This window comes from Sinocyclocheilus rhinocerous, unplaced genomic scaffold (assembly GCF_001515625.1).
Source record: "Sinocyclocheilus rhinocerous isolate Xijiao unplaced genomic scaffold, SAMN03320098_v1.1 scaffold416, whole genome shotgun sequence".
Lineage (NCBI taxonomy): Eukaryota > Metazoa > Chordata > Actinopteri > Cypriniformes > Cyprinidae > Sinocyclocheilus > Sinocyclocheilus rhinocerous.
In genome coordinates, this window is record NW_015647952.1 from 980,728 (window position 1) to 1,008,008 (window position 27,281).

General features: G+C 37.4%; 1 protein-coding gene across 4 annotated transcripts in view; it reads left to right on the forward strand.

The window, feature by feature from the left end:
• acvr2aa (activin A receptor type 2Aa) overlaps nt 1-24,252 on the forward strand; it is a 46,296-nt gene extending 22,044 nt beyond the window's left edge. For 2 of the 4 annotated variants that reach the window (XM_016513881.1, XM_016513883.1), the window contains exons 4-12: nt 4,356-4,510; nt 9,134-9,157; nt 14,508-14,651; nt 17,425-17,568; nt 18,334-18,479; nt 20,870-20,984; nt 21,906-22,044; nt 22,884-23,014; nt 23,108-24,252. In XM_016513881.1, the coding sequence (XP_016369367.1) occupies nt 4,356-4,510; nt 9,134-9,157; nt 14,508-14,651; nt 17,425-17,568; nt 18,334-18,479; nt 20,870-20,984; nt 21,906-22,044; nt 22,884-23,014; nt 23,108-23,302 (1,193 nt within the window). In that variant the 3' untranslated portion in view covers nt 23,303-24,252. The remainder of the gene's footprint in view (nt 1-4,355; nt 4,511-9,133; nt 9,158-14,507; nt 14,652-17,424; nt 17,569-18,333; nt 18,480-20,869; nt 20,985-21,905; nt 22,045-22,883; nt 23,015-23,107) is intronic. The other 2 variants (XM_016513882.1, XM_016513884.1) reach the window with 1 other exon arrangement.
• The last annotated feature ends 3,029 nt before the right edge of the window (nt 24,253-27,281 follow it).

Consider the following 27,281-nt stretch of genomic DNA (forward strand, 5'->3'; position numbering starts at 1 on the left):
TTTTTTTTTTTTCAATGTGTTTCATTTCCTGAATTAATTGTGTTGCAATCTTTTTTCTGCTACAATTCAATGCATATGTGCTGTGTAACTGTAAAGTGCATGTAGAGTCTGTACATCAGTGTTGTGTGCTACATGTTATTTATGGACTTTAATGAAAAACTTTAATTAAATCATGCACATTAGGAAGACCACTTACAATGTATGCACTTTCTCTATTACGGTGTGTTATGATATTTAACATCCTTTATCAATGTTATGATGTTTATATAAAATTAACTGGCTTTAGGTACTGGTTTTCTAAAGTGTTATGGTGTAAATGTTCATTATTATTTCCTGTTGGAATATTGCAGCTGAAGTTGGTTCTGCATGTTTTTTGGTCTGTTTTCAATATCCTTTTAAGAAAGTGACATTGATAAGGTTCGGTTTCTGTGAGCTATTTGAGTTTGATAGTATCTCATGGGTGTGCAATTTAGCGTTTGAATAGATGTTCCAGTTAGTTAATTGTGCCTTCTTTCTATAGTTTTACCTTGAATTTAACAATTGATTCTGAAATATCAAATTACAGATTTGCTTTTAATCAAAAGATGTTAGGGACTTGGATTTATTCATTCATTTTGTTCAGATAATTTTATATTTCTTTGATAAAAAGATATGCTTATCTTGACCCAGCCACCAAATCACCACTGACAAAAGCTCTGTTAGTTACTCTATACATTGGCTCGTATTCATATCTTTTTTTGAAAATAATCATGGAGTAGCTGTAAAAGTTATCAGAATGTTTGCAAGGTGTTTTAGAGGGAGAAACGCATCTGTTTTTTTTTTTTTATTATTATTATTCTTACCTTTAAGTAAACCATACGTTCCCATCAGTTTTGTTGTACATAAAAATGGAAGGCAACTTTATATTTTACAAAAAGTTGGCCTACTAAGTTTAGCATCATTAAACCAAATTGTAAGGCTGAATTGTTGAATATATGCTGAATAATGTTGAATTTTTATGAGCATTTGGGAACAGAGTGATTGAATAAATAGCAGTACTTCAGTTTTACATTATGTTTCTCTTCTGAAATGTCTAAGCGTAACATTACCGATTTTGAACCATCTTCATCCGCTGCAGTAGATCCTCAAAATACATAAACTGAACATGAGCATGGCTTCTGAACAGCCATCTATATTGAGCGATTCTGTAATTTGGCAACTCTGAGCTGTTTGGCTTTCATCCATCCATCCTAAAATGAAACATTTAGAAGATCGTGGCATATATCATATAGAAGACATCAGTTTGCTTTGCTGTCTTTGGGCTTTCAACAGCGTAACGTGCTCTCGCAGCCCCAGAGATGACCGTGTCTTTTAGATTACCGAGGCTGATCTGGTCGCTTTATCTCTCCTGAGTAAATACTGACATCAACATCCTCTTAACTAAATGAGGGATGGAGGCATGTCAGCGAATACAGACCCAGCGGTTCTAATCTACTGGCCCAGTGCTCTCAGCTCCCTGCAGGGGGGCAGTTGTACGTTTCAGCAATCGTGATTTATTATCTGCCCACGGTCTCTTGAAAACATGGCCCGATTTAGTTGCGTGCACTACTGGTTGCGCTCCGCCTGATGAGTTTTGACACTACAACTGTCGGTATCAGTGCAAATGCGGTGGATATAAGAGTCTTCAGTACTTCAGTAGCGGGGTGGGGGGGTCTCACTCGCGCTTACGTAATGGGTCTATTTCCAGCACTGACTCACTCCATATGGAATGATCTTGATATGAAATGCAAAAACCCACAGGGACATGAAGAGTTGCACAAAGCACACTGGAGTTTCTCAGAATTCGCTTTCTGCGAGCATGGAGCTGTGTGCTTTTTATGACCTTGTAACCGGGTACTTTCATGCCCCACGGCTGCGTGTGACCATTCTGCCGGCTGAGTGGGGGAAGGGTGGAGTAGGGTTGGATGAGAGTGGGTTTGTTGGGGGTGGATGTCTGTGTTTTTTTTTTTTCTTGTGCTTGTGGATTAATCCAGAGTCCTTAACCCACTTCCAAGTCCATAGCTGGCACGAGAGAGAAGAAATGGCATCATGAATGAGATCTCTCTCTGCTGGACCGAAGCTAATACGGGTTCAGCTGAAGTTCGACCGGGTGGGTCACGCACATGGTCCTGTGGTCAGCCCAGGCGAATGGGAAAAGCTCTGCTATAACATAAGACCAAGGGATCACTGCATCTCTGGCCAGCAGCCATGGCCCAATCCGATCTCTGGCACTAGATGCAGAGAAACCAAGGGCCACCGTGTGCACTGACTAAGCATGCGTGCTATTCTCCCTCAAGCGCACACTCGTGCAGTTCCGTTGAACCGCTCTTAACAGGAATTTGCATTTGCATAGAAGCATGTGCTTTGGAATAAAGCTGTTTGCATAAGGCAGAATCTGTCAGCAGCCTTCAGGGAATCAAACCAACCTTGTTTCAAGGCTGCTGTGAAAGAAATGCAATTAGCGAGTTCAAAAGGTGTGGGACATAAAATAATTATGCAGTGAGAGATTCTCAACGTACACCGTGTATCTCGTTAATGCGACGTATAGAAGATGTGTGCTAGACTTCACATCCGTCATCTGTTGTGTTCCTCTTGAGGGAATTAGGAGCAAACTCTCATCTGAGGTTCTGCTTAGTAATGCTAATGCAAGCTGAAGTCATTCTGTCAAATGCTGATGTCATCCCTTTTCACATTCATGTCACTTATTAAAGGGGTCATATGATGCGATTTCAATTTTTCCTTTCTCTTTGGAGTGTTACAAGCTCTTGGTGCATAAAGAAGATCTGTAAAGTTGCAAAGACTAAAGTCTCAAATCCAAAGAGATATTCTTTATAAAAGTTAAAAGTCAGCCACACCTACCTAAAACGGCTCGTTCTAACACACCCCACATACCTACGTCACTATCTGGGAAGAGTTGCATAACGCCGCCCAAATAGTGACGTAGGTATGTGGGGGCGTGTTAGAACGAGCCGTTTTAGGTAGGTGTGGCTGGTATTCGTCCAATCACTAGGCACTGTATAGTTGGCCAATCACAGCACACCTCGCTTTTTTAGATCGATGAGCTTTGTAAAAATCGACGCATTTCAAAAAGGTGGGGCATAGAGGAGAAACAATAATGTACAGTATGTGGAAAATAATGTGTTTTTTTAACTTTAAACCGCATAAACACATTTCATTACACCAAATACACAAAATAATGTTCTTTTTAGCAGCATCATATGACCCCTTTAAGCCAATAGAGATCGTAATAGTGTGGGTTTCCAAAATAGCATATGTGTATTAAGAGGGCAATTACAATATTTCTGGACTGATAATTAACAGCTTGTTGTGCCTGATACAATTAATCTTTTATTTTATTTATCTACTTGTTTTATTATCTATTTATTTATATATATATATAAAAGCTTTAATAAAAGTTTAGAATGTGACATTTTGTGCATTTAGGAAATCTGATTTTGATTACTTTGTTACTTTGCTTTTTCATTTACAGAGAAATTAGAAATGTTCCCTTCATAATTTAAGAAATATAGTGATCAAAATAGGTATCTGTAAAAATGTCATGACCTATATCATGTCAGTATATTGTAACAGTCGTAACTGGTAGAATACAATAAGCAAGCATATTTGTATACATGAAAACTGTCATATGCACATGTGAGAAATCCTTCAAAATATTTCCTTATTTGTTTGATTTATTTGCACGGCTAAAACAACTGACAGAAGACTAAATGTAAATAGTGCTCATAACAGAATATAGAAATGTGTCTTGTGTGAACGTTTTCAAAGTCAATTCCCGGTTATTCTTAGTCATATACGCTTTGGTTCCAAAGTTTGGGTTCAGTAAGTTGTTTTTGTTGTTCTTGTTGTTGCTGTTTTTTTTTTTTTGTTTGTTTTTTTCAAAAGGTACAGTAAAGATTTTTTTAACCACTTTTGACTTTCTATTCATCAAAGATTTCTGTGAAAAATACAAAAAATATTTAGCAGCACAACTGTTTTCAACATTAATAATGAGAAATGTTTCTTTGGTACCAAATAATGATTTCTGAAGGATCATATCACGTCATGTCATGATTGCTGAAAATGTAGCTTTGCCATCACAGGAATAAATGATATATTCAAATATATTAAAAGAGATTTTTTTGGATTATAAGTTATAATATTATTTCACAGCAGTACTGTTTTTACTGTATTTTGTTCAACTAAATGCAGCTTTGGTGAGCAAAAACGGCTTCGTAAAAAATATTACCGACCCCAAACTTTTGAACAGTAGTGTAATCGTGCACCTATTAAAAAGCATTGATCGGTACTGATCTCTCTCATTCTTCTTCTCTCCCTAGCAACATCTAACCCCTTCACCCAGAAGCCACCACTGTTCAGTACCCTTCTGTACTCCATCGTGCCCATCATGGGCATCACGGCAATTGTCCTGCTCTCCTTCTGGATGTATCGACATCACAAGCTGGCGTATCCACCTGTTCTGGTGCCTACCCAGGTAAATTGATATCTCTACTGTTTAATGCATGTGTTTTGATTCACTTTTAGTGAAATGAGAGAAGTATTTCCATATTTTGAAGTGAAACACTAATGTCAGTGAATCACATGCAGCACAATGTTGCAAAACCCATCTGCTCTTATCACTGTAGCTCTTGAGTTTCAGTGTATCAGAACATTTTCATGCCACTAGAAACGGTGCTATTGGGAGCTGTTATTTCCCCTGGGCAGCACCTCCTGTTGATGTGAATGACAGTGATTTCAGGGATCTAATGTGCTCAATGTCACACTCACTTAAGCTCAAACACACTGTCAGCTGAAATCAAACTAGATCTGTCAGGACACTGTTGTGTTTCAGTGCCCTCTTCTCCCACCAGAAAGACGAGATAACAGAATATAACACAAGACATGAGCAATCAGGTGACCTTTACCCCTGTGTGTGACTAGTGTTGAGATTCACATCTACTTCTGAATTACACAATAGATCTTTATAGATTTAGCTAGTGAAGTCAAAATCTGAACTGCTGGGTCAACGTGAAAAAAATCCTTACTGTTTATCCTTAGCCTTGCAGGACATCTTTAGCAGCTCAGAGTAGATGCATTTATGTGTGCTGGGCTCATATATGGTCTGTGTGGTAGCACAAAGGGTTACCTTAGTGTCAGGTGAGCATTTGGAATTCCCCGATTGAGTTTCAGGGTTATGTAGGCCAGCTCTGACAGATGAACCATCCCCATAGCGCTGCTGATATTGAGTATCATGATCAGCCCAAACTTGTTTTTGATATGTAGGGAACTTTATTAGCTCTTAATACAGCCGTCAGAAGGCCTCATGGACTATTACAACACTTAGTTAATATGAAACTGCATTTGCACCTTCCCTAATGGTATATCAACTAGAAAAACTGTAGGGGTTTGACAGGTGGTTGGGCAGGAGATATGGAAACATGGGGGGGGGGGGGGGGGGGTTTGGTGAAAAAGAAAGCCGTTTTGGAGCAAGAGAACATTTAGGGTTCCTACGCAGTGTATGCAGTGGAATTTGATTTGAGTAATTTCCAGGTCTGGAAAAGTATGGAAAAAGGAAAGCAGAGTATAGAAAAATATTTGTATTTCCAGAGTTTTGCCCCTATTTAGTTTTCTATAATAGAAAATTAAGAATTTAATGAAAATAAATTAATCATACAAAAAGTATCTTTTCATGGCAGCTGTTTAATGATTCTTTGATGATTGTCAAACACGACTGAATTAATTAAAAAATGCAGGTTATAGTCAGGTTTTGGGTTTCTTCTCACGATATTCTTAGGACTGTATGACAGAGCCTCTAAAAGGATGTTTGCAAAAATAAAAAAAATATACAGACTTTTGTGTGCACACAGAAACTGAGCTTGATTGCGCCATCAGCAAACAGACTTATGGCCTTGAAATATGATGTACTGCTCTAAATATAGGCAAATTTTGAACAATTGTTTACAGTACCAGTCTTTTTTATAGACCCTTGAACTTGGCAAATAGGACAAAGCACACAGCCGTATTGTGCCATCGGCCCATTTCATCAACAAAGGATGCATTAAATTGGACATTAGTCCTTGTTATTATCTATTTACCAAATTTTGAGCAAATAGATCTCTATTAATTCATGTGCATCCATGCTCTCATTTTCTACATAGTAAGATGGCAGTGACGCACAAAGGAAATAGGTTATAGTATATATAAAACTAGAAATTGTAATGCGTAAGCACTCGAACAAAATTCCCATACGCATGTGAATAGTTTTCGTGTGCATGCAAAAGTCTGTTTTTTTTTTTTTAGGGGCTCTGTATGTTGTCACTTCGAGAAAATCAATGAATAAACACAGAGGACTTGTACTAAATACCAAATATAAAGCTGAAAATAAAGCTTCAATGAATCATATATGTTAAATAAATATGGTCTCCCCCAATTTGCTTTGGGACACTGCAAAAGCTTACATTAGGGGATTAATAAATAAATATGGTCTGAAAATCTACTGAGAAGTTTGGACATCTGAGTCTGGAAAAGTATGGAATTTTCAGATGGAAAATGTGTAGGAACCCTGTATTTTGTGATTTATTAATTTTATTATTATTATTTTGAAAGAAATTAATACTTTTATTTAGCAGGGACACATTAAACTGATCAAAAGTGACAGTAAAGATTTTGCATTGTTACAAAAGATTTCTATTTCAAATGAATGCTGTTTTGAGCTTGCTCTTCATCAAAGTATCTTGAAAAATGAAAGAAAAGGGGAAAAATGGTTTCTGAAGGATCATGTGACACTGAAGACTAGAGTAAACTAAAGGCTGCTGAAAATTTAGCTTTGTCATTATAAAAAAAAAAAAACCTTTTAAAAAATAAAATAGTAATTTTAAATTGTAATAATATTTCACAATATTACTGTTTTTACTGTATTTTTTAGCAAATAAATGCAGTCTTAGTAAGCAAAATAATCATACTGGCCCCAATCATTTAAATGGTAGTTTATTTACTAATGTACTTTTTGTTTTGATCGATCATTTCGAATTCGAGCCGAATTTTGGCTCTAGCTGTCACTCTACAGCGTCACAAACATTGCAAGATTGCCAGAAACGATTTTGTAACGTGTTGACAGGAAATGTGGCATTTCGCAAAGTGCCACAAATAAATCTGCTTGTTTTGAAATGCATAGAAATGTAATTTCTTTGAAAATCTGTTTCATCGACTAAGACATTTGAGTGCAGAAAAATCCTTTAGTGCTCTTTCTTCTTCAGTGATGAAACCATTACTGTCCAAAAGCTTGCTCACTGTCTGTTGATAAATAACATTTAGCTTTCTTCTGACTTTCAGAGGAGCTATTATTACAGGGTGGTTGCTACATTTGTGATATAACCTTTCTTTCTAGTGTTTAGTGCTAAGCTAGATGAGCTAAACTCTCACAACTTATTTGTACAGCTCAAGCTAAATACGAGTAACGTGAGAGCTGTCTGACTTGATATTTATTACTGTTTGCTCTTTTTATTTGGTTAAAGACTCCTCTCTTGTCTTCCTGTATCTTCGGCAGTTAGTTCTTTTACTCACTGATATGATCTTTATAAACATTTACACTGCAAGCCGGAAATGCACGATACATCTCATTTAGATAGGCCCATCTTTAACTGTGCATGGTGGCCTGATGGTGGTTGCTGTGTGCATTTACATTGGCCACTTTATCAACATAGATGAGAATCATTTTATGATGCCCTTAGCAGTTGTCATGAACATTGTTTTGAATAGCTCTGATTGAAATGTTTCCCCATCAATTCTCAGGCCATTTTAAAGCATGTAGTTAAAAATAATGTCTTCTTTTGAAACATTTGGCCCCCAGCCTCCACTTTAGAGTCTCATACCATTTAGAAAGCAGAGAGTAGCTTCTTGATTATTTAACGGTTTTCTTACGAGGACCCAAGACCTAACATGCCCCTCAGGAGAGAGAGCACAGTGTGCTTTAACCGCATTAAGTGCTTGGCTTCGCTGTGAGGACGGGAATTTTTTTGTTTCTGGAAGGAAAGGGCATTCAGGCAGCTGCACGCATTTTGCAGAATTTCCTCTTTTTTTATATATATATATTCATATTTTAGCTCTTATGCATGTGCCTAAACTCATTCCACATCTATCTTTATTTAAATCACCGTTTTTATTTTTACTCACATTTTTTGTGCTTTGTGTTTTTATTTATTGCATTAGACAGGAAATGTTTTGGTATATGGGGAGGGAAGACGTGCAAACTGCTGCACCACAGCTCTGAAAACACTATTTTCTTATTGTCATTTAGTTTTTAAGTCATGGTTAAAGTGTTCCTGTTCCTGTGTTGGTTGTCTGTCAAGGGTACAATATTATATTGTATCTATGAATGGGAATGCAGATCGGTTTTACTTCCTGAATGGTAACAATTTATGCCCGATTTTCTTTAAACTTTTGCTTTGAACTCTTTAAAATCTTTTGTGTTTTCTTTTGAAATATTCGGAATTGTTCCTAGTTGACAGTTTTATTTGGTAAAGTCTCTCAGAATCTTGTTCAAGTCTGGCAGTTGCTGTAACATGCAGATTTGGCCTCAGGTATAAGCGGCAACCATTGAGTGGTGTCCTTGGGGCTGAAGGTTCATTCTTTCCAGTTATATTCACTTACACAAAGTTAAAATCACAGTCAAAAAAAAAAAAAAAAACATAAGGCAAGATGTTTAATTGGAATATCTACTTGAGGCCCACACCTGCATCAGTCTTTGCTGTTTTATCTTGTGAAGCATGTGCTTTTAACAGCATAAGTGGCACCAAACAGAATTGCAAAAATAAAATAAAAAATCCCCAAATCATTGGTTGGACAAATAGATTGTCCCATCCCAAACACAAGCCATTGGTTTAGTAAATGTTGCTATGTCAGGACGTTTTCAGACAAGAACGACCTCTGAATGCCTTACTTTTAGTTCTCTGCACATTAAAGTATAAGAAAGTAGAAAAAAGTATTTTAACTTAAAAAAAAATAGTGAAACACATTTACTCGTTCTTAAAGAAATCGTTAAATTCCCCATCACGTCTTTCCATCTCATATACGCTAAACTAAAACTAACACTTGATTTCCTCTTTCCTTCCTCAACTAGCACGCCTTTCATATAATGATAGAGGTAAGAGAAGCCTGACTCATTCATCTATTTAAATTTTTTTTCAAGATTATGTTGGAACCTCATTTTAAACCTTTTTTTTTTTTCATTGATATCAAAAGCACCCCTTTGTTTTTGTTAGCACATTTTCCTATAATATCCCACTGGTTTTATTTTGCGTTTATCCCTGCACATTGCCTCATCAATCTGTGATGTTCTGACTTTCAGTGCACGGATAACAAAAACGAAATCCTCTCTGATTCAGGGGATTCAGCCAGAGATCCCTTGATTTAGGTGCATGGTAAAATGGCAGTACTGAGGTTAAAAATGCACGTCTCCAAGCATGCAGCAAATGTATGCAAAGATGAATGTTATGAATGTGGGAATGGGGAACAGCTTAAGGTGCTTTTATTGTACTTAACCTATAAAACATTTGCAGTCATATTGAAAGATTCATGGCAAAGTGTCATATTGCATCAGTGTCACCCCTTGGACATTCTCCATTTCAGTACACACAAAATACACATGAAAAATCAGTGGTTTGATACCTTTGAAAGATGTGAGGCTGTGGGTCTCTGCGTCACTCATTTGCAGTTTTGGCCAGAGAGGCAAAGCTTTTAAAAACTGGAATGAACTAAGATTATTCCCTGATGAGTCCTGAGCTGTATTTACATTTGCATGAATGTGCTTCTTGACAGATGTTCGTCCTTGAGCTAAATAAATCTACAAGAGCAAAATATAAAAATGCCTTGCTAGTTTTAAAAGGGTCATGTATTGTAAAACTGGATTTTTCCCTCCCAGCAAGTAATGCAGTGGTATAGTGATTATATAGATTATACTGTTTTTTTTTTTTTTCTCTCTCCAGAAATCACTTTCCATATCACACTAACGGTGAAAGCAGCCTGTTTTCTTGGGGCTAGAAAAAAAAGTTGAAAATGGTCAGGAAAAACTGCAGTGGTATAGTGATTATATAGATTATACTTTTTTTTTTTTTTCTCTCTCCAGAAATCACTTTCCATATCACACTAACGGTGAAAGCAGCCTGTTTTCTTGGGGCTAGAAAAAAAAGTTGAAAATGGTCAGGAAAAACTGAATTATGGCCAGGATATTTAACTTTTAGACCAGGAAACCTCGACTAACATTATAAGTGGACCTCAGGGGGAAATAAAATGCTGTAGAAGTGTAAGATATTGCCCTTTTAAGCCCTTTTTAAATCGCTTTGTGTTCCCAGAGGGTGATTGAACAGTAATGTTGGGCAGCCCAAGACCAAGTAAAGGAAATCAACTGGTCATTCAGTGTTTCTGGAGCTAAAGATTGTTGCCTGATTCCTCTTGAGATTGAGTCCATCCTGAAGGTTTAATACAAAACATCACATTGATGCTTTTATCAACCTGTGTGCCAGTACTGATAAGAAACACTCTGGCACTAAGAAGTCCATTTAGTTCTGTAAGGATTTAGCTCTGCATTACATTGTATATATGCTGCCTACGCTTCCATTTGTTACAGCAAACCGTTGTGTATTGCTTTGGTCTAAATGTGTCTTCCAAATGAATTACTGTATGTAAATAATTCACGAGATCAAAAGCCCACAAAATTTTCAAGGCCCCAAATTTTCAAGCTATCCCAGATGCATTCTGTGCGTTCTTCTTAAAGTATAGTCTTGGTAAACAGTCATGGACCTTAGGGTGGCTTTCTGTTAGGTGAGATAAATCTTATTTTTTCCATACATATTTATAGTAGACTTAATAACAGTCCTATTAACAGTCCTAATAAAAAAAGGTTTAATTTAATCAATGTATTAAAAACTATTCAGGCATGAATCAATATAAAAATGTCCATCAATGAATGAATACGTCTGAATTGAAGGTATTTGACATATCACAAAATAACGAAGCCGCGTCTTTGAGTTGTCCTTGTATGCTGAATTCAAAAACAAACTGACTGTGACCTGATTGATACAGAATGTTTGTGTATAAAAGAAAGCAAACAACATATCTGAAGAAGTATTGCTTAAATTATCTTTTTTTTAAACCAGTTCACCAATTCAAAGTATAGGCTGAGAAATGAAAATTAAGGACATCAGTGGTATGAATAAATACCTGTATGAATGCTTCACATGGGAGTCACATGCAAAACTATTGTCTCCACTGGACTTTTGCCACTGGTCTCTTTATTTTCAGGCACTGAATAAACCAAACAACTCCAGTAACCTGCACTCTGACATACTATATCTGCCACAGGCGTCTGGATAGACAGATAGCCCTCTTAAATTACCTGTGTTGTTTTTCTTTTTCTCTATTTTAGAAAAGGAATGCTTTAAAAATGTCAGTCTGTACCTCCATCAACGGCCGCTGCCCCAGGGGCAAACACTTCCTGTAAGACCTATTGTCGTCATGTTTATGACTGGTGTCTGCTTAGTGACTGACGTTTAGGCAAATGGAAAAGTAAACATGACCCTGAACCGTGTGGGTGTAGGTGTGTGAGGTCAGGGTTGAGGGTTGTTTTCTTTACGTCCCCCTCAGGAGCTCAGTGCCTCCCGTACCTCCATTCTCCCTCATTTCGCGTCGACTCTCTCGGTTTGTGTAACAGCAAAGCATTGCCATCTCAGAAGTACTTGCTTTCTCGCCTGCGTCCTCACCGTTTCATGTTTTTCTTCTCTTCGTGATGGATGTTCTGTTCTTTAACCTTGTCTCCTCCCACCCACAGTCATGCGATGTACTTTTCTCCAGCATTTGTTTCCTTGAGGACTTGGAAAAAGTTAGTTAACAACCCAGATCCATATGCAAAGGAGTCTCAGTTCAGAAAAATCGTGCCCCCCCCCCATGTTCAGTTGGTGGAAATGTAGGCCACATATAAAAACATGCCTGTTCTGCATTTGTCCTACTTTTGCCTGAACTCCAAACCACAATCCAGCAGGTGCTCTGTGGACAGTCTTTCTTCATCCTACCTACTTATTGGGCATTTGTTTCAAAAGGAGGCCAAATGAAGCTCTTTTTCTCTATTCAAGCACATACGACTAACAAAGGGAAGTAGGTTGTTACAGAGTTTTAAGGGGAATTTCACAAGACACCTGTGAAGAATGTAATCGGGTAATTTGTCTTCCAGCTATATTTTGCTTATTTTTACTTATATTTGATTAAAGAAAAATTAAAATGTTTTTTAGGACCATAAAGAAAGTGTTGCAGTGTGGCATTAAGTTAATTAAACAAATTGTTGTTTTATATACATTTCTAAATGTTTTATATATTTTTATCTTATATAAATAAACACATTATATATTTATATAACACATATCTGTACTTTTTTTTAGAAAAAACTTTTATTTATTATTCATTTTTATATGTATTACTATGCATTGCATTTATATTTATATATTGCAAAAATATATATTTTTTTTTATGTGAAATTTGTGGATTCACTCTTTGCGTTTGGAGAGTTGTATGCCAAGTACAGCAAGCACACTGGCAGGGGTTGGATCCGTGCCTACAGATGCCATCTATATTGCTTTCTTGCACTGATTCACTTGAATAATTGGGATTAGCTTATTTGATAAGCGGGAAACAGTTTATTGTGTTTTGCTGACAAAGGGTAATTGGTCAGAAAAGGTCATGTTGGGTGTAAGACCAGGTTTGAGCGCGCACTCGTGCATTTAGATGAACTACTAAATGTCTCTGCTTACATAAGGCATGTTCAGAAAGGTTCAAGCCTTCAAGGTGTAATGGCATGCCAGTGTCTTTCACGGCACCCACAAACTAGGTCAGCTGCTTATCAAATCTGTGGTCCACTTACAGAAGCTATGGATTATGTTTAACAAGCTCTGAACTGCAACTCCCATAAGCTCCTTCTGTCCAGGCTTTATGCAGTTCAGCTGCATGACATGGTCCACCTTTACCCCATTTAACTCATCACCACAACCAGTATTATTTGCATGTTTTTTCATAAGGTATGGTATCTGTCACAATAGTATTTATAATGGCCATATGAGACCCCTCAGTGTTCTCACAACGTGTTACAATCCTAATGCAATGAACAGGTCTTCTGCTGGGCTTACATTCTTTCCACTTCCCTTTTCCTATAACAATGGGTTTGGTCCATTGTAAAGTGCTCATTTTACTTAAAAAAAAATTTTTTTTTTACGATAGTAACCGTTTTATTGTTGGTGATTAATGGCTTAAATTCATGCAGTTTCTCTTCTGAACTGAAACTGTGTTGTTTTGAACTTGTCTTACACTAACGTAAAAAATGTTAGGGTTTTTAAGATTTTATTTTTCTGTTTTTGAAAGAAATTAATACTTTTATTCAGAAAGGACACATTAAATTGATCAATTTAAAGTGAAGACGTTTATAAAGTTACAAAAGATTTCTATTTCAAATAAATAATTTTCTATTCATTAAAGAATCCTGAATAAATGTATTACGGTTTTCACAAAAATATTAAGTAGCACAACCATTTTGAACTTTGATAATAATAATAATAATAATAATTGTTTCTTCAGCACCAAATCAGCATATTGAAATGATTTCTGGAGTAAATCATGTGACACTGAAGACTGCTGCAAATACAGCTTTGTCATCAAAGAAATAAAATAAAAAAATGTAAAAACATTAAAATAGAAAACTTATTTTAGTTATTGTAATAATATTTTAAATGTTATGTTTTACTGTCTTCTTAAAAAGTTCCCCAGTCTTAGTGAGCAGAAGAGACTACTTCAAAACATTTAAAAAATTCTAACCAACACTAAACTTTTAAATGGTAGTGTCTATAACACAGGATTCCAAAATTAGAATTTCCTCCATGTTTGATTTTCATCCAATAAGTTATTTTGGATGTTTTAAGCCTTTATTGGTCAAACAATTTTTCTCTATGCCAGTTCTCAGGTCAGAGTTTATTGTGTAGCAGAAGACAAAATCTTTGCATGTGCTTGTGTACCCATTCCCCTTCGTTTGCATGTATATGAATGGAAGTATATGAAATTGAATATAAAATCTAGCATGAACCAACCCTTAACTCCTTTAAAGTGGGAATCACAACATACCAGTGGCACCAGCAGTCAACGTAACAGAGAGGTTTTATTTAAAGAGTCACGGGTTAATCCAGGGTCTTCTTTCCAAACGGTGTCCTTCTGTAATTGGCACTTTGAATGGCCCTTCTTTGTACACGCATCCTATTGAAATAACCTTATGGTGGTTAGTGATGGCACTGCATAGGTTGTTCAGAAATCAGCACTGCCAGCTTGTGATTTAGAGAGTCGATGTGAAACAAGCTGGATGACGATGGTCTCCATAGTGATGAAGTCTACAGCAGTTATTACACCTTCAGATGCTCTGTTCAGCCAGCCCAATGGCTTAAACTTCCTTATTTATTGTCTTGCAGGACCCTGGACCCATGCCGCCGTCTCCCACCCTGGTCCAAAAGCCTCTGCAGTTGTTGGAAATCAAAGCTAGGGGGCGCTTTGGCTGTGTGTGGAAAGCTCAGCTGCTCAATGACTATGTGGCAGTGAAGATTTTCCCCATTCAGGTACCACGCGGACCCGAGGCCAGAGAATCAGCTCCTAAAGCTGATGAGTTAATCTAACCTGTTAAACAATTACACAGCCAAACGTGGAGCTGAGCCATGTGTCGGCCTGTGAAGTACATATACGTGCACTGCATGTACAATATTAGCACATAATGTGATTTAAACAAAACTGAATTTGAGAGTATTGTAAAATATTTCTAATTTATGATACTTGACAGCAAAAATGATTAGGGTTGGGTATCGTTTAGGTTATTTTTCGATACCGGTGCCAAATCAATACTTTTAAAACGGTTCCGGTGCCTAAACGGTGCCTGAACCGATACTTGTTAAAAAAAATAAATAAATAAAAATTCCCCCAAAAATTATGGATTGGCCATTAGCACTATAAACACATGATGTCTGTTTCATTCATACTGGACGCCAGAGGGCGCCCTCGCACAGAAAATCCACATATCCAGTCACAGAAGTAGGAACTCATGACCCTCCAGGAAATCCCTTATATGGACAAAGGCATAGCTATTATAGCTGTAACTGAGTAAACCGAACATCCTCAGATGCTCTCATTTCCCGAGTTGTGCTTTTAAGTCAGAATGTGAAAACAACATGGACACTAACGTTACTACAAATATGTGTTGGATTTGTATTATTAGAGCTTTCTGACTTGAGTTCACGTGCATTTTCTCAGTCGGAAATGTTTTTTCACATGCGGTGCCGGTGATGATGCTGCTTACATCTGTTTTGGAGAACCAGAGGACAAATATTTCAATCGATCGCTCAGGCATGGCACCGAAATGAGGCACCGAAATCTGCTTTCTGATTCGGTTCTAGTACATACCGGTTACATAGGTACCGGTGCCGGGTTTCGGTACCCAACCCTAAAGATGATGCAATCGTATGAAACAGAATGTGAACAGGAAACTATACATCTTCCATATTCAAACCTATCCTGTAAAAGCTGTATATGTCAATGTTTAATATTTATATAGTTAAATATACATAAATTATATAATTATTTATTTATCAAATAAATATTGTAACTTTTTTAATTAACTATGACTTTAAACTGAATATGAACAGAACAGTGTTCAGTCGGCGCTGTTTTTAAAGGGGTCATATGATGCGATTTCATTTTTTCCTTTCTCTTTAGAGTGTTACAAGCTCTTGGTGCATAAAGAAGATCTGTAAAGTTGCAAAGACTAAAGTCTCAAATCCAAAGAGATATTCTTTATAAAAGTTAAGAGTTAGCCACACCTACCTAAAACGGCTCGTTCGAACACGCCCCCACATATCTACCTTAGTATTCAGCAGGGATGCATTCAGTTCATCAAAATGACAGTGAAGACATTTATAATGTTACAAAAGATTTCTATTTCATATAACTGCTGTTCTTTTGAACTTTCTATTCATCAAAGATTCCTAAAAAAATGTATGACTGTTTCCGCAAAATATTAAGCAGCACAAGTTCTTTCAACATTAATAATACAAATAAAAGATTTTGGGCCCTATTTTAACGATCTAAGCGCATGGTCTAAAGCGCACGGTGCAGGTGCACTCAGGGCGTGTCCGAATCCACTTTTGCTAGTTTAACGACGGGAAAAAGGTCGACGCGCCCGGGCGCATGGTCTAAACGGGTTGTCCCTATTCTCTTAATGAGTAATGGGTGTTTTTTGGTCGTAACGTGCAATAAACCAATCAGAGTCTCATCTCCCATCCCCTTTAAAAGCCAGTTGCGCTCGTGCCATGGCGCGTTCGCTATTTACATGGCGGTATGTAATTTTTCATTTTTAAAAATGTTTGTGTGCTGCTGCGCATCCCTGTGTGTGTGTAATAAGCAAAGTGTGCAGATGCACCCGCCTATAGGCGCATATTACTAACGCGCTCTTTAAATAACAAAGAAAAAATATTGCGCCAGACTTTAGACCAGGTTTGAGTTGGTCTATGGCGCAGTCTATTTTCAGTTCCTCTAAATAGCAATGTGCCAACAATGCGCCTGAACACACCTCTTTTTTAGACCAGCACGCCCATGGGCGCAGAAATGGGCGCGAATGCATTTGCTATTTAAACAACACGGTGCAGGACAGGAAAATGAGAACTGTGTCAGGCTGAAACTAGCTCGCCTTGCGCCGGGTGTATGATAGGGCCCTTTGAGCACCAAATCAGCATATTTTAATGATTTCTGAAGTATTGTGTGACACTGAAGCCTGGAGTAACGGCTGCTGAAAAGTCAGCTTTGCATCACAGGAACAAATTATGTTTTAAAATATATTACAATAGAAAATCATTATTTAAATGGTAATAATATTTCACAATGTTACAGTGTTTTTACTCCATTTTTGATCAAATAAATGCAGCTTTGGTGAGCATAAGAGACTTCCTTCCTTAAATATACATGAATTAAATATTGTGTAAAAATATAAAGATAAATATTTATGTCATGAAATAAAAATGTGCATCCTTAGTAGAAACGGAGCTAACAGAAGCTGTCTCGCTCCACAGCTTAGAGTTTGGTGTGAGGGAAATCATTTGTCTCATCCTTCAATCAATCTTGTAATAATTTGCTCTGGTAAATTACTGCTTACTTGCATAATCTGAGTTGTCTGTGAATGTCAGCTAAAGCTCTGTAACTTGTATCAATTGTTTTAATGGTCAGTTAGCAGCCCTACTGCTGTCAACTTACTGGTGGAACAGCGTTTTGATGGAGTGCAGTTTTTTTTAGGGGATTGCCCATCATGCCGGTGTGCTGTAATAACTATGTACTTTGTGTCTTTCTCAGGACAAGCTGTCATGGCAGAACGAGTATGACATTTACAATCTCCCTGGCATGAGGCATGAAAACATTCTGCAGTTCATTGGGGCAGAGAAGAGAGGAAGTAACCTGGACATTGAGCTGTGGCTCATCACAGCTTACCATGAAAAGGTGTGGAGATGTATGAGGGCTGGACAGTATTGGCAGAACCGTTGTAGATCTATTTTAGTTTCTCAAAGTTTACAAATTAATTTCTGCTATCATAATCAGCTGGGATTGCGTGCTATATTATTTTTCAAATGTTGCTAATAAACTTTAAAAAGTATTTTTTTATTATTTATTTATATGAATTTTGAACATCATAATAGAGACTTTAATTTTGCATTATGAAATTATCAATCCCAGCTGCTGAATAATTGGCTGCTTTTTGAATGCTGCTGATTTAGTAAAATGCGTCTCTTTTCCTCGCTTTCCTTCGCTTTTAAATAGCTTGTAAAAGCGCCGTGCGCATTTTATTTTCACTTTTGAATTAGCGGCAGTTAGGCTTTAATTGCTTGAATGCAACAACAAAATACAACGTCAAACTCACTTTTCCAGTGTTGCGGCTTAACACCGGTATCACCGTCAACACCGTATATCGCGGCAAGCCTATTTGATATGTTCTCAAGGGACATTACAAAAGAAAAAATTTTTATTTGTCATGTTAATGCCTGGTAGGATGCAATTATGCGAAAGAAATAATTTTCATCAAAAGATCATTCAAGATTTTAGAGTAAATATGTGACATGGTAGCACCCAAAGTATCCACAGTCAGTGTTATTGCTGATTTTATACTTTTCTTTCCTTTTATTGTGAGTTGAAAAGGTTTTAGTTTTTTGCACTGCAGGCTGATATACAGCCATGATTGATCTGCATGTCTGTGCTGTCTGAGTGCAGGGCTCCCTGACGGACTACCTAAAGGCAAACGTAGTGACGTGGAATGAGCTGTGTCACATTGCTCAAACCATGGCTAGGGGCCTGGCTTACTTGCACTCTGACTTCCCCGGACACAGAGACGGCCACAAACCAGCCATCGCACACAGGTTAGAAATGTGCAACTCTGTAACAACGATTATGGTCATTGGATATATTAAAGAGAAAACACTGTATGACTTATTTTCTTGTGCGGGAACACATTTGTATTGGATTGATTTTTTTTTTTTTTATTTGGTCCATGCAGTGAAAGTTTTGGACCCCACTGACTTTCATTGTATATACAAAAACAGCTGAAACCATATTGAAAGGATCTTTGTGAGCATTTTAATTAATTAATTTATTAATTTATAAATTATCAATTAATTTATATCTTAATTAATTAATTAATTTTAATTTAGTTAACGAAAACTATGACGAAAAAACTTTGATGAGCTTTTTTCCCATGACTAAGATGAGACGAAGATGAGAAGACAATAAGGTCAATAAACGATAACGGACTATTTCATTGATGAAATAAGACGAGACTAAAATGTATTCAAAAAAATAAAAACTTTTTATTTTTAACAGCGACAAACAAGCTGGAGCTTAACGATCTAAATGAAAGCGTCACTCAGCCAGTCTGTGTTCTGTCATGAGATCTCGACTGTATTGTTTGTGATTGTGGTTGCTGAATAAATGCACTTACTCAACCGCTGTTTTTTTAATAGAGAAATAGGCTATTGCAATTTGGAATTAGTGGAATTCACTGTTATAATATTTTTCGTTTGTTTTACCAGTTTTCATAATGTAGATAGAGAGAGTGCATAAATCTTTGGTATTAATATATATAATAAAAAACATTAAATAAATCAGTAGACTAGATGAGGTAAAATAAACCATGTAGGCCTATGAGTCCACATTCTATTAATTTGTGCTTAATGGTGAAAGTGCGATACCTAAAATGCAAAAGTACATTTCTCAAATGACAACAATCATTACAAATATAATTTTGAGCAACAATAAATGTTTATCAGTTTAACCAGTATACAGCATGACAGAAATGTGACTTATGCCGAGTTCACACTGCACGATTGTCAAACTATTCGGATCGCCGTTGTTTTCACACTGCGTGACTATCTGGGGTAGCATTCAGTTGCTGCTGTGTTCACATTGCACGATGGATCGGCGACAGGGGGTTTCACACTGCATGACTTCACAATAGGAAGAATCGCCGACAGCTCTGTCTGGTCCGCAAACTACGTTTCACAACAAAACACACGCAAGAAGTGATAAGGAAATAACGCGAGAACCCGCATGCGTCAGACTCGTTCTCGAGCGAGACTGGAATTATTTTAAATATATATACAGCCCGCAAATAGTCTGTGAGCAGATTTCCAGCTACAAGGAGAAAAAGAAAAACAGATTATGCAGGAGGGAGATGCAGGGAACAGGGATTGGGTGTTCTGCAAAGAGAGTTGGAGGTAAATAATTTAGCAGTAACTGTTATGCTGATGTTGTGGCTGGTCAAGCAAATGTAGGCGCTTGTTTCTGTATGATATAATTGTTCATATATCTATTAAAATACTGATATTCTGGTCTATAACTCCTCCCCGAACTTCCATCTGCCCGGTATCTTGTCTCTCATTGGCTGTAGGTCATCGCCAATGTAGTTTTCAGTCAGAAATCATTTCACACAGCGTGATTGTGAATCGCCGACAGCTCCAGATATTATAGCATGCCAAATATTTTGCGGGCGTCGGCGACGTGTCAGTGATTCCCTCAGATCGCGTCTTTGATAATTCACACTGCGTGATTGTCACTCGCGTGAACGAGCACCGATTTGCCTCCGATGTCGGGCATTTGTCGGCGATTTCGCAAAACCTGTCGGCGAGTGAAAAATCGGGCTAAAATCGTGCAGTGTGAACTCGGCATAAGATTTCATTGACTAAAATCTGACTGAAATGCTCATATATTTCGTTGACTTAACCTTGACTAAACAAAAACAGGACAAGGTTGACTAAATATGATAACTAAAATGTACATTTGAGTAAGACTAAATTAAAATGCTGCCAAAATTAATACTGCTGTAAGTCTACAGTTAATTAATAATAATCTTATTGCAAAAATGTCATGTTTTCATTGACTAAAACAAGACTAAAATACTTCAGGTTTTCTTCAGGTGCATCTTGACACAGAACAATGACACTGACATATTTTAAGATATGTCAGAGCAAGATATTTTAGGTTGAGACAGCTCAAACATGCATTTTAGTCTGGGACTAGCTTAAGCCTTGTCTGTGAAACCGGGGGTAGATTTTCTTTTACTAAAACTAGACTAAAATGTTGAGACTTTTAGTTGACTAAAACTAAATACGATAAGGTTGACTAAATATAATAAAAACTAAGAAGGACATAACAAACACAACACAGGACTAAGACTAAAATTGAAAATAGCTGACAAAATTAACACTAATTTTAAGCCTTTTTACTTGCTTAAAATTGTATTATATGTGCACAGAGATATTAAGAGCAAGAATGTGCTGCTGAAGTCTAACCTGACGGCCTGTATAGCTGACTTTGGTCTGACTTTGAGGTTTGAGGCAGGAAAGTCAGCTGGGGACACACATGGGCAGGTAAGTGTTGAAAGACAATTGTTCAGATCCTCTAAAGCTTTGTGCTGATCGTAAAGTGCCGCCCTTTGTGTGAGGGTTGGCTTTGTAAAGTGTGTTTAAATATGAATATGATTCTATGGAGGTGTATCAGAGGCTGTATCTGCAAAACCTAATGTGCTGCCTACATAAAAGACTTGTCACGACACCAAAATGTCAGTAGTCGATACCATATCAGCTGTGAAATTTCTTTCTCAATACCTCAACAAAAATGTATATGCTATTGAGCACAAAAAGTATTTTGTGCAAAAAGTTAAATAGTAATATAAATGCTAACAAATTCAATTAAAACCATGGCATGTAGCCTTCACGGGTTTCTCAATTAAGTAATCTTGAAATTTTTCCAAGAAATTGTTCAGGTAAACAGGTGGTAATAAAATCATGAACAAATAGAACAATTAAAACAAGGATGCAAATTAAATGGAAGTTTTTCACATTTTAACAGCAGTCTGAAGTATTCAGGTAAACATTCAGTAATTTATTTAAATACAAAAGAAATCAAATATAAAATTCAACTTTTTGTTTTGTTATTAGGCTGTAAATCACAGCTGGATGGGCCCTCCATATTTAAACCATGAATGAATTGACTGCAGTGCTAGCAGAAAGATTGTAGAACCACTTGTAGCAATACTTTTTTATTGTATTCACTTGATACCGAAGTGCTGGTAGTTCCCCACTACATATACAGCGTTTTATTACTGGCTTGTTCAAGTGTTGGTGTGTATCTAGATCATTGAAACATTATCATATACTTTATTGTAATAGTTCTCTGGCAGCTGGACCCTTGCCCTTAATTCACTACTCATCAAGGCATACTATATACATGTACATGTTCCATTTTTAACTGTTATGCTAACCAGACGGGGGTCTCTCTGTGCGCTCCAGGTGGGAACCAGACGTTACATGGCCCCGGAGGTGTTGGAAGGGGCCATCAACTTCCAGCGAGATGCTTTCCTCAGGATAGACATGTATGCGGTGGGACTGGTGCTGTGGGAGCTGGCAGCCCGTTGCACTGCATCTGATGGTACGTATGCGTGAGCTGCTGTTCCTCGTAGACCATTTTGACACCAAACTGGGCAGTTATATCAGTTATTTTGTAGTACAAATTTGATTGACATTTGAGTTTAATCTGGTCTGGCAGCACTCCCTGATCACACAAACACATTTCCAGTATGTCACTTGGGCTCCTGAATAAGCCTGTCACTGTAAGTGCAGTAAGCTCACTATTATCGATTATTGGTGTCTGGTCTAATGGAACAATATTGATCAGGTGTGGACAGTGAAGCAGACCTCAGGGACTATTGTGACAGGGTCATCATGTGTGACGACCTCATTGAGTGCAGTGCATGATGGGATTGAATGGATGACAGAGTAGCAGATGGCAGATTTTGACTTTCTTTCTTCTGTGAAATGTAAAAAGACACTTTGAGAAACGGTTTGGTTCCCAACATTCTTCAAAATATATTCTTTTGTGTTCTATAGTGGAAATAATGTCATACAGGTTTGGAACAACATGAATGAGTAAATGATGACACAATTTTCATTTTTACAGCTGAACACATTCTTTTCCCCCCCAAAAAAAATATTGAAAATTATTTTTATACTGCTCAAAATGATTAAAAACTAGGGCTGATAATCAAAAATGAAACTGTAATAATTTAGCAAATGTTAAATATGATTACATTACCACATTTATCTAATGTCTAAAGTTAACATAAATTTAGACATTCTTTAAAAAAACTTTTTGTGTTGTTTTCTGTGTACCCCTTTTACCCCTGGGGTCTCTGGACCTTAGTTTGAAAACGTCTGTTACCCCTCAATGGTAGAACTTCCTGAGGAGATGTTTGTTTATTTCTTCTTAAGGTCCAGTGGACGAGTACATGCTTCCGTTTGAGGAGGAGGTGGGCCAACACCCCACTCTAGAGGACATGCAGGAGGTGGTGGTCCACAAAAAGCTTCGGCCCACTCTCAGGGAGTGCTGGCAGAAACATCCGGTACGTAATCATCATTAAACCTCACCGCTACTCTGAAGCTTTTAATGAAGTGAATATTATCCTTGATATAAAACACGTTCATTTGTCTCTCAGGGTCTGGCCATGCTGTGCGAGACTATAGAGGAGTGTTGGGACCATGAAGCTGAGGCGCGTCTCTCCGCGGGATGCGTCGAGGAGCGTGTGATCCAAATGCAGCGGCAGACCAGCGTCTCCGCCCCGGAGGAAATAGTCACCGTTGTAACAATGGTGACCAACGTGGACTATCCCCCTAAGGAGTCCAGCCTATGACTGGAGGATATCAGCATGTGAATTGCGGGCTGACCGAACAGAAAAGATTCGTTGGGGATGGTGGTGGACTGCTGTTCTGACGGCTGGCTTCAGACATGCTGGATAATCGTCCTGTACTTACGGCTGGAGCAAATGCAGACAATGCATTTTGTGCCGAATCCGGGTTTAATACAGGTTTACCTGGAGCCAGCTACGTTATTGTATGTGTTGTGTATATATAAACTAGTACCACGGGGCACTCTGGTAAGGACGGATGGATTATAAGCCGACATCAAAAACGAACCTCTTTGTTGTCGTTTCTCTGCTCGGAGAATAAACTTTCCCATTCAAGGAGTAAACGAGACTCCTCCTCCGCACGGCGCTCATGTCATTTCAGTATAAAAAAGGGCAACGTCCATGTAAAAAAAGACACATTTAATGTGTTCGTATGAATGACTATTGTAATGCCAATAAGAAACAGCTTTTTGAATGTGTAGTGTGACGCTGCTGTACAGATATCAACAGAAAGGGTGATGATACAACCCAAATCAACACGTGTTTCCTCTGAAAGCTTTCAGAGTTTCTGTCAGATAACCACCAACCTCTCGACAAGGTATACCTCAGTTTCTCATCCTAATAATAAGTTTGTTTTGTAACACTACATGATATAAAAAAAGAGGCTTTTCGATGACCTCCATTTGGCACGGAAGCTTTTTAAATACGGGGAAAACTTTTTTTATATGACAGATTATGCCAAGAAACGATGGCCATTCATAAACCAGTGTTCTGCCTTCTTTCTTTTAGTTGTTCTCTCTGTTGCCCTGCTGTTTAAAATGTGATACTTTTGTTTTTTTAGCATTGTGACCGTTTGTTTGTTAAAACAAATTTTGACCTTTATCAAGACCTGTTGAGAAGAAAAAATCCCTGAAAATATGAATTTTGTGAACATAATACAGAAGCACTTACCAATATAGGTTTGCTGTGTCCTCACAACATTGACATATGTGCATGCCTTGTTTTCTTTTCTTTCTTTTTTTGTTGGTTCATTTTTAATTTTCTTAGCTTTTCAAACCTTTATCATGTGGAGCTTGTGCATGAGATCCCGTTAGCAGTCATGGAAACCCCTTCATTATTGGTTCATCCGAAGTATTTCCAGTCTTCGGGGCGTCACTCTTTTTGTTCCATTTCCATTTGGAATCATCCAATCTTGGTCTTCTATGGTCAAACTGGTTTCAGATCAGCAGCCAGGCGACCTTCTACACACTTCTACAAGAACTGTATCTCAGTATGTCTCAGGAAGCGTTTCCTTTTGCTTTGAGCCCTCTGGTGCCATTCTGGTGACCCTTGTTGTATTATGTATGCAAGGGCCCTTAATATAACACCTTATTAGTGTGGTCATATTATGTGCAATAACATCCTAAGCAGGGACTGTTTCACAGCTCACAGGCCACTTCCAGTGTGTTAAAAATCCAAGCGCCTAGCAGTTTGCTTAGACCGTAATGTACATCACAAACTGAAGTCGACGTCAGGCTATGCATATGTTATGACGCCCGGTTGTCTGAGAGTATTAAGCTAATAATATGCTGTAATGGGGACCGAACACATGCAGTAACTCTCTGCCAGCAGAGTCTTTCAAAAGAACAGCTTCTCTGCTGCTGCTCTTTGGGTTCATTCACACTGCACTTGAATCCAATTTGATTTTCAAATCCGATCTTTAGAATCATTTTGCGAGAAATCTTCATATGCTTCATTTGTTCGGACAGTGTAGTCAATATCCATTCCAGATAACAAAAAACTGCTTCAAATCTGATCAGACTGTTCACACTGAAACTGATATTAATCTGACTTCAAACCACATATTTATTTGTAAAAATCTGTTTTTTATGAGGTTTTTTTCCCCCTTTTAGACTACAAACAACTAATCTGATTTGTATCGGATACTAAATTGGATTTCTGCTGCTTGTCTGAACAAGTCCTGTAGTATGATTCAGTGGCTCATTTTGGTTCATTTTGCTTTCAATATTTTAGTTACATTGCACCCCACGCATTTCTGAAAATCTGATTTTAATTTGATTTAAAAACCACATATTCATGTGATTTGTATCAGGTTTGTAAAAATTGTCTGATTTCATGTGCTTTTCCCCCCGTTCAGACTACAAACAACTAAACTGATTTGAATCAGATACTAAATCATATGCTGCCTGTCTGAACAAATAATCCAAAAAATTTCAAATGAATTGAGATCTGATCTGACCATTCAGACTCAACACATTTGTAAAAACCTGATTTTAATCTGATTTCAAACCACATGGCTGTGGTTTGAATCCAGTTTGTAAACAATGCATTTCATGTTTGTGTTGTTGTTTTTTTTTCATCCATTCAGACTTCGAACATCTGAACTGATTTGAGTCTGATACAAAATCTGATTTCTGTTGCCTGTCTGAACAAATCATGAAGTATGATTCAGTTCACAATTCTTTTACAATATGATGCATTTGACAATGTTCAGGTCCATACAAACGTATGCAATCAAGCCCTTTCAATGAAAGCTCTCTATCTCTCTCTACTGTAGCATTCTCAGCCAGCTCATTCTGTTTTACTTCATCTGATGGTAAATTAATACGGGGCCTGTGCCATCTCAGAACAACAAGGCCCTCAGTTGGACTCTGTAGATGCAAAGGTCATTGCATTTAAGGTCAGCTGGTTATAACATCAAGCTGAAGTACCTGGTTCATTTGCAGGATGAGCGCTCTGGTCTGAGAGCATCTCCGTGAGGTTCTTGTGATTCACTTTTGACTAAACACTACAGATGATTCAATAAGCTGAGTGACTGCTGCTGGCCTGTAGAGTGTTTTCACCGGGTGCTGTCCTGTTCCCTGTCTGTTTTTGGTTTTCTAGTTGGGGAATCTGGGGGGGAAGGTTGAATGGATGGAAAGCCAAACTTTAAAAGCCCCGTATTTAGTAGAAGACTCGGATGATAATGCACCGTATGGACATATGAATGTTGTTTTAGATTGTGAAAAGAGCATGCATTTTTTTTAATGTCTCAAAGAAAAAAATCCTTTATTGATATTATTATTATTATTATTATTATTAAATATTTTAATGTTAATTTTGTACATCTGTATTTTAGTTTTATTAATTTATATCATGGCCCAACTGTCATTCTTCTTTTCTGGATCAATGAGAAGTGATGCTATTTTTAAAACTGGTCAGATAAAACACTACTAAAGAATCAATCCTTTACCTCAGACTTCCACTCACAGCGTTCAAAAGATTGAACAAACAGTGTAGCACGGACAGACAACATGGTGCAGCGTTGCAAGTATTGCTCCTGGGATTCGACCAGCAGCTTCTCTCTCTGTCTTTTCTCTCAGACACACTTTTTCGGTCTTCAGTGACCACGTTTCTTCTCAACTACACCATTAAGTGAATGTCTCCACTTTACCAAAACTCTCCATTTTAGGTGCGAGCAGCTGCATTACTGTTGTGCTGGACATGCCATTTTTGTCCACCTTTCTCTTTGAGTATTTAACGCATTCAGGGCCTGATCAGACGTAATTGTTACATAATGTACAGATGAAATTTTATGCTACTATTCCCCTCAAATAAAGTATAGTGACTGCTCTCAAATGTGTACTGTGTCTCACTGAACTTACCTAAAAATACTTGCATGCATACTTTCTCAATGCTGGGATGAGTACTGTCCAGCCTGACAGGTATTTGATTAATAGCTGTTATGTGTGGACATACCACTAAGATGTCTGCATTTGGCCTAATTCTGTTTACACCCATTTTGACTAAGATTTTCCCTGTTCCCCTAAATTTTAAATGTTTGAGCCTAGTAACATTATTTTTAGTACTATTATTCAGTAAATTGATCATTAATAATTGCTAATTTAATAAATTAATGACTAATGCCAATAAATTCATACTTCTATTTAGCAAGGATGAATTGATCTGATAAGAGATTTCACAAACTTTATAAAATATTACCGAA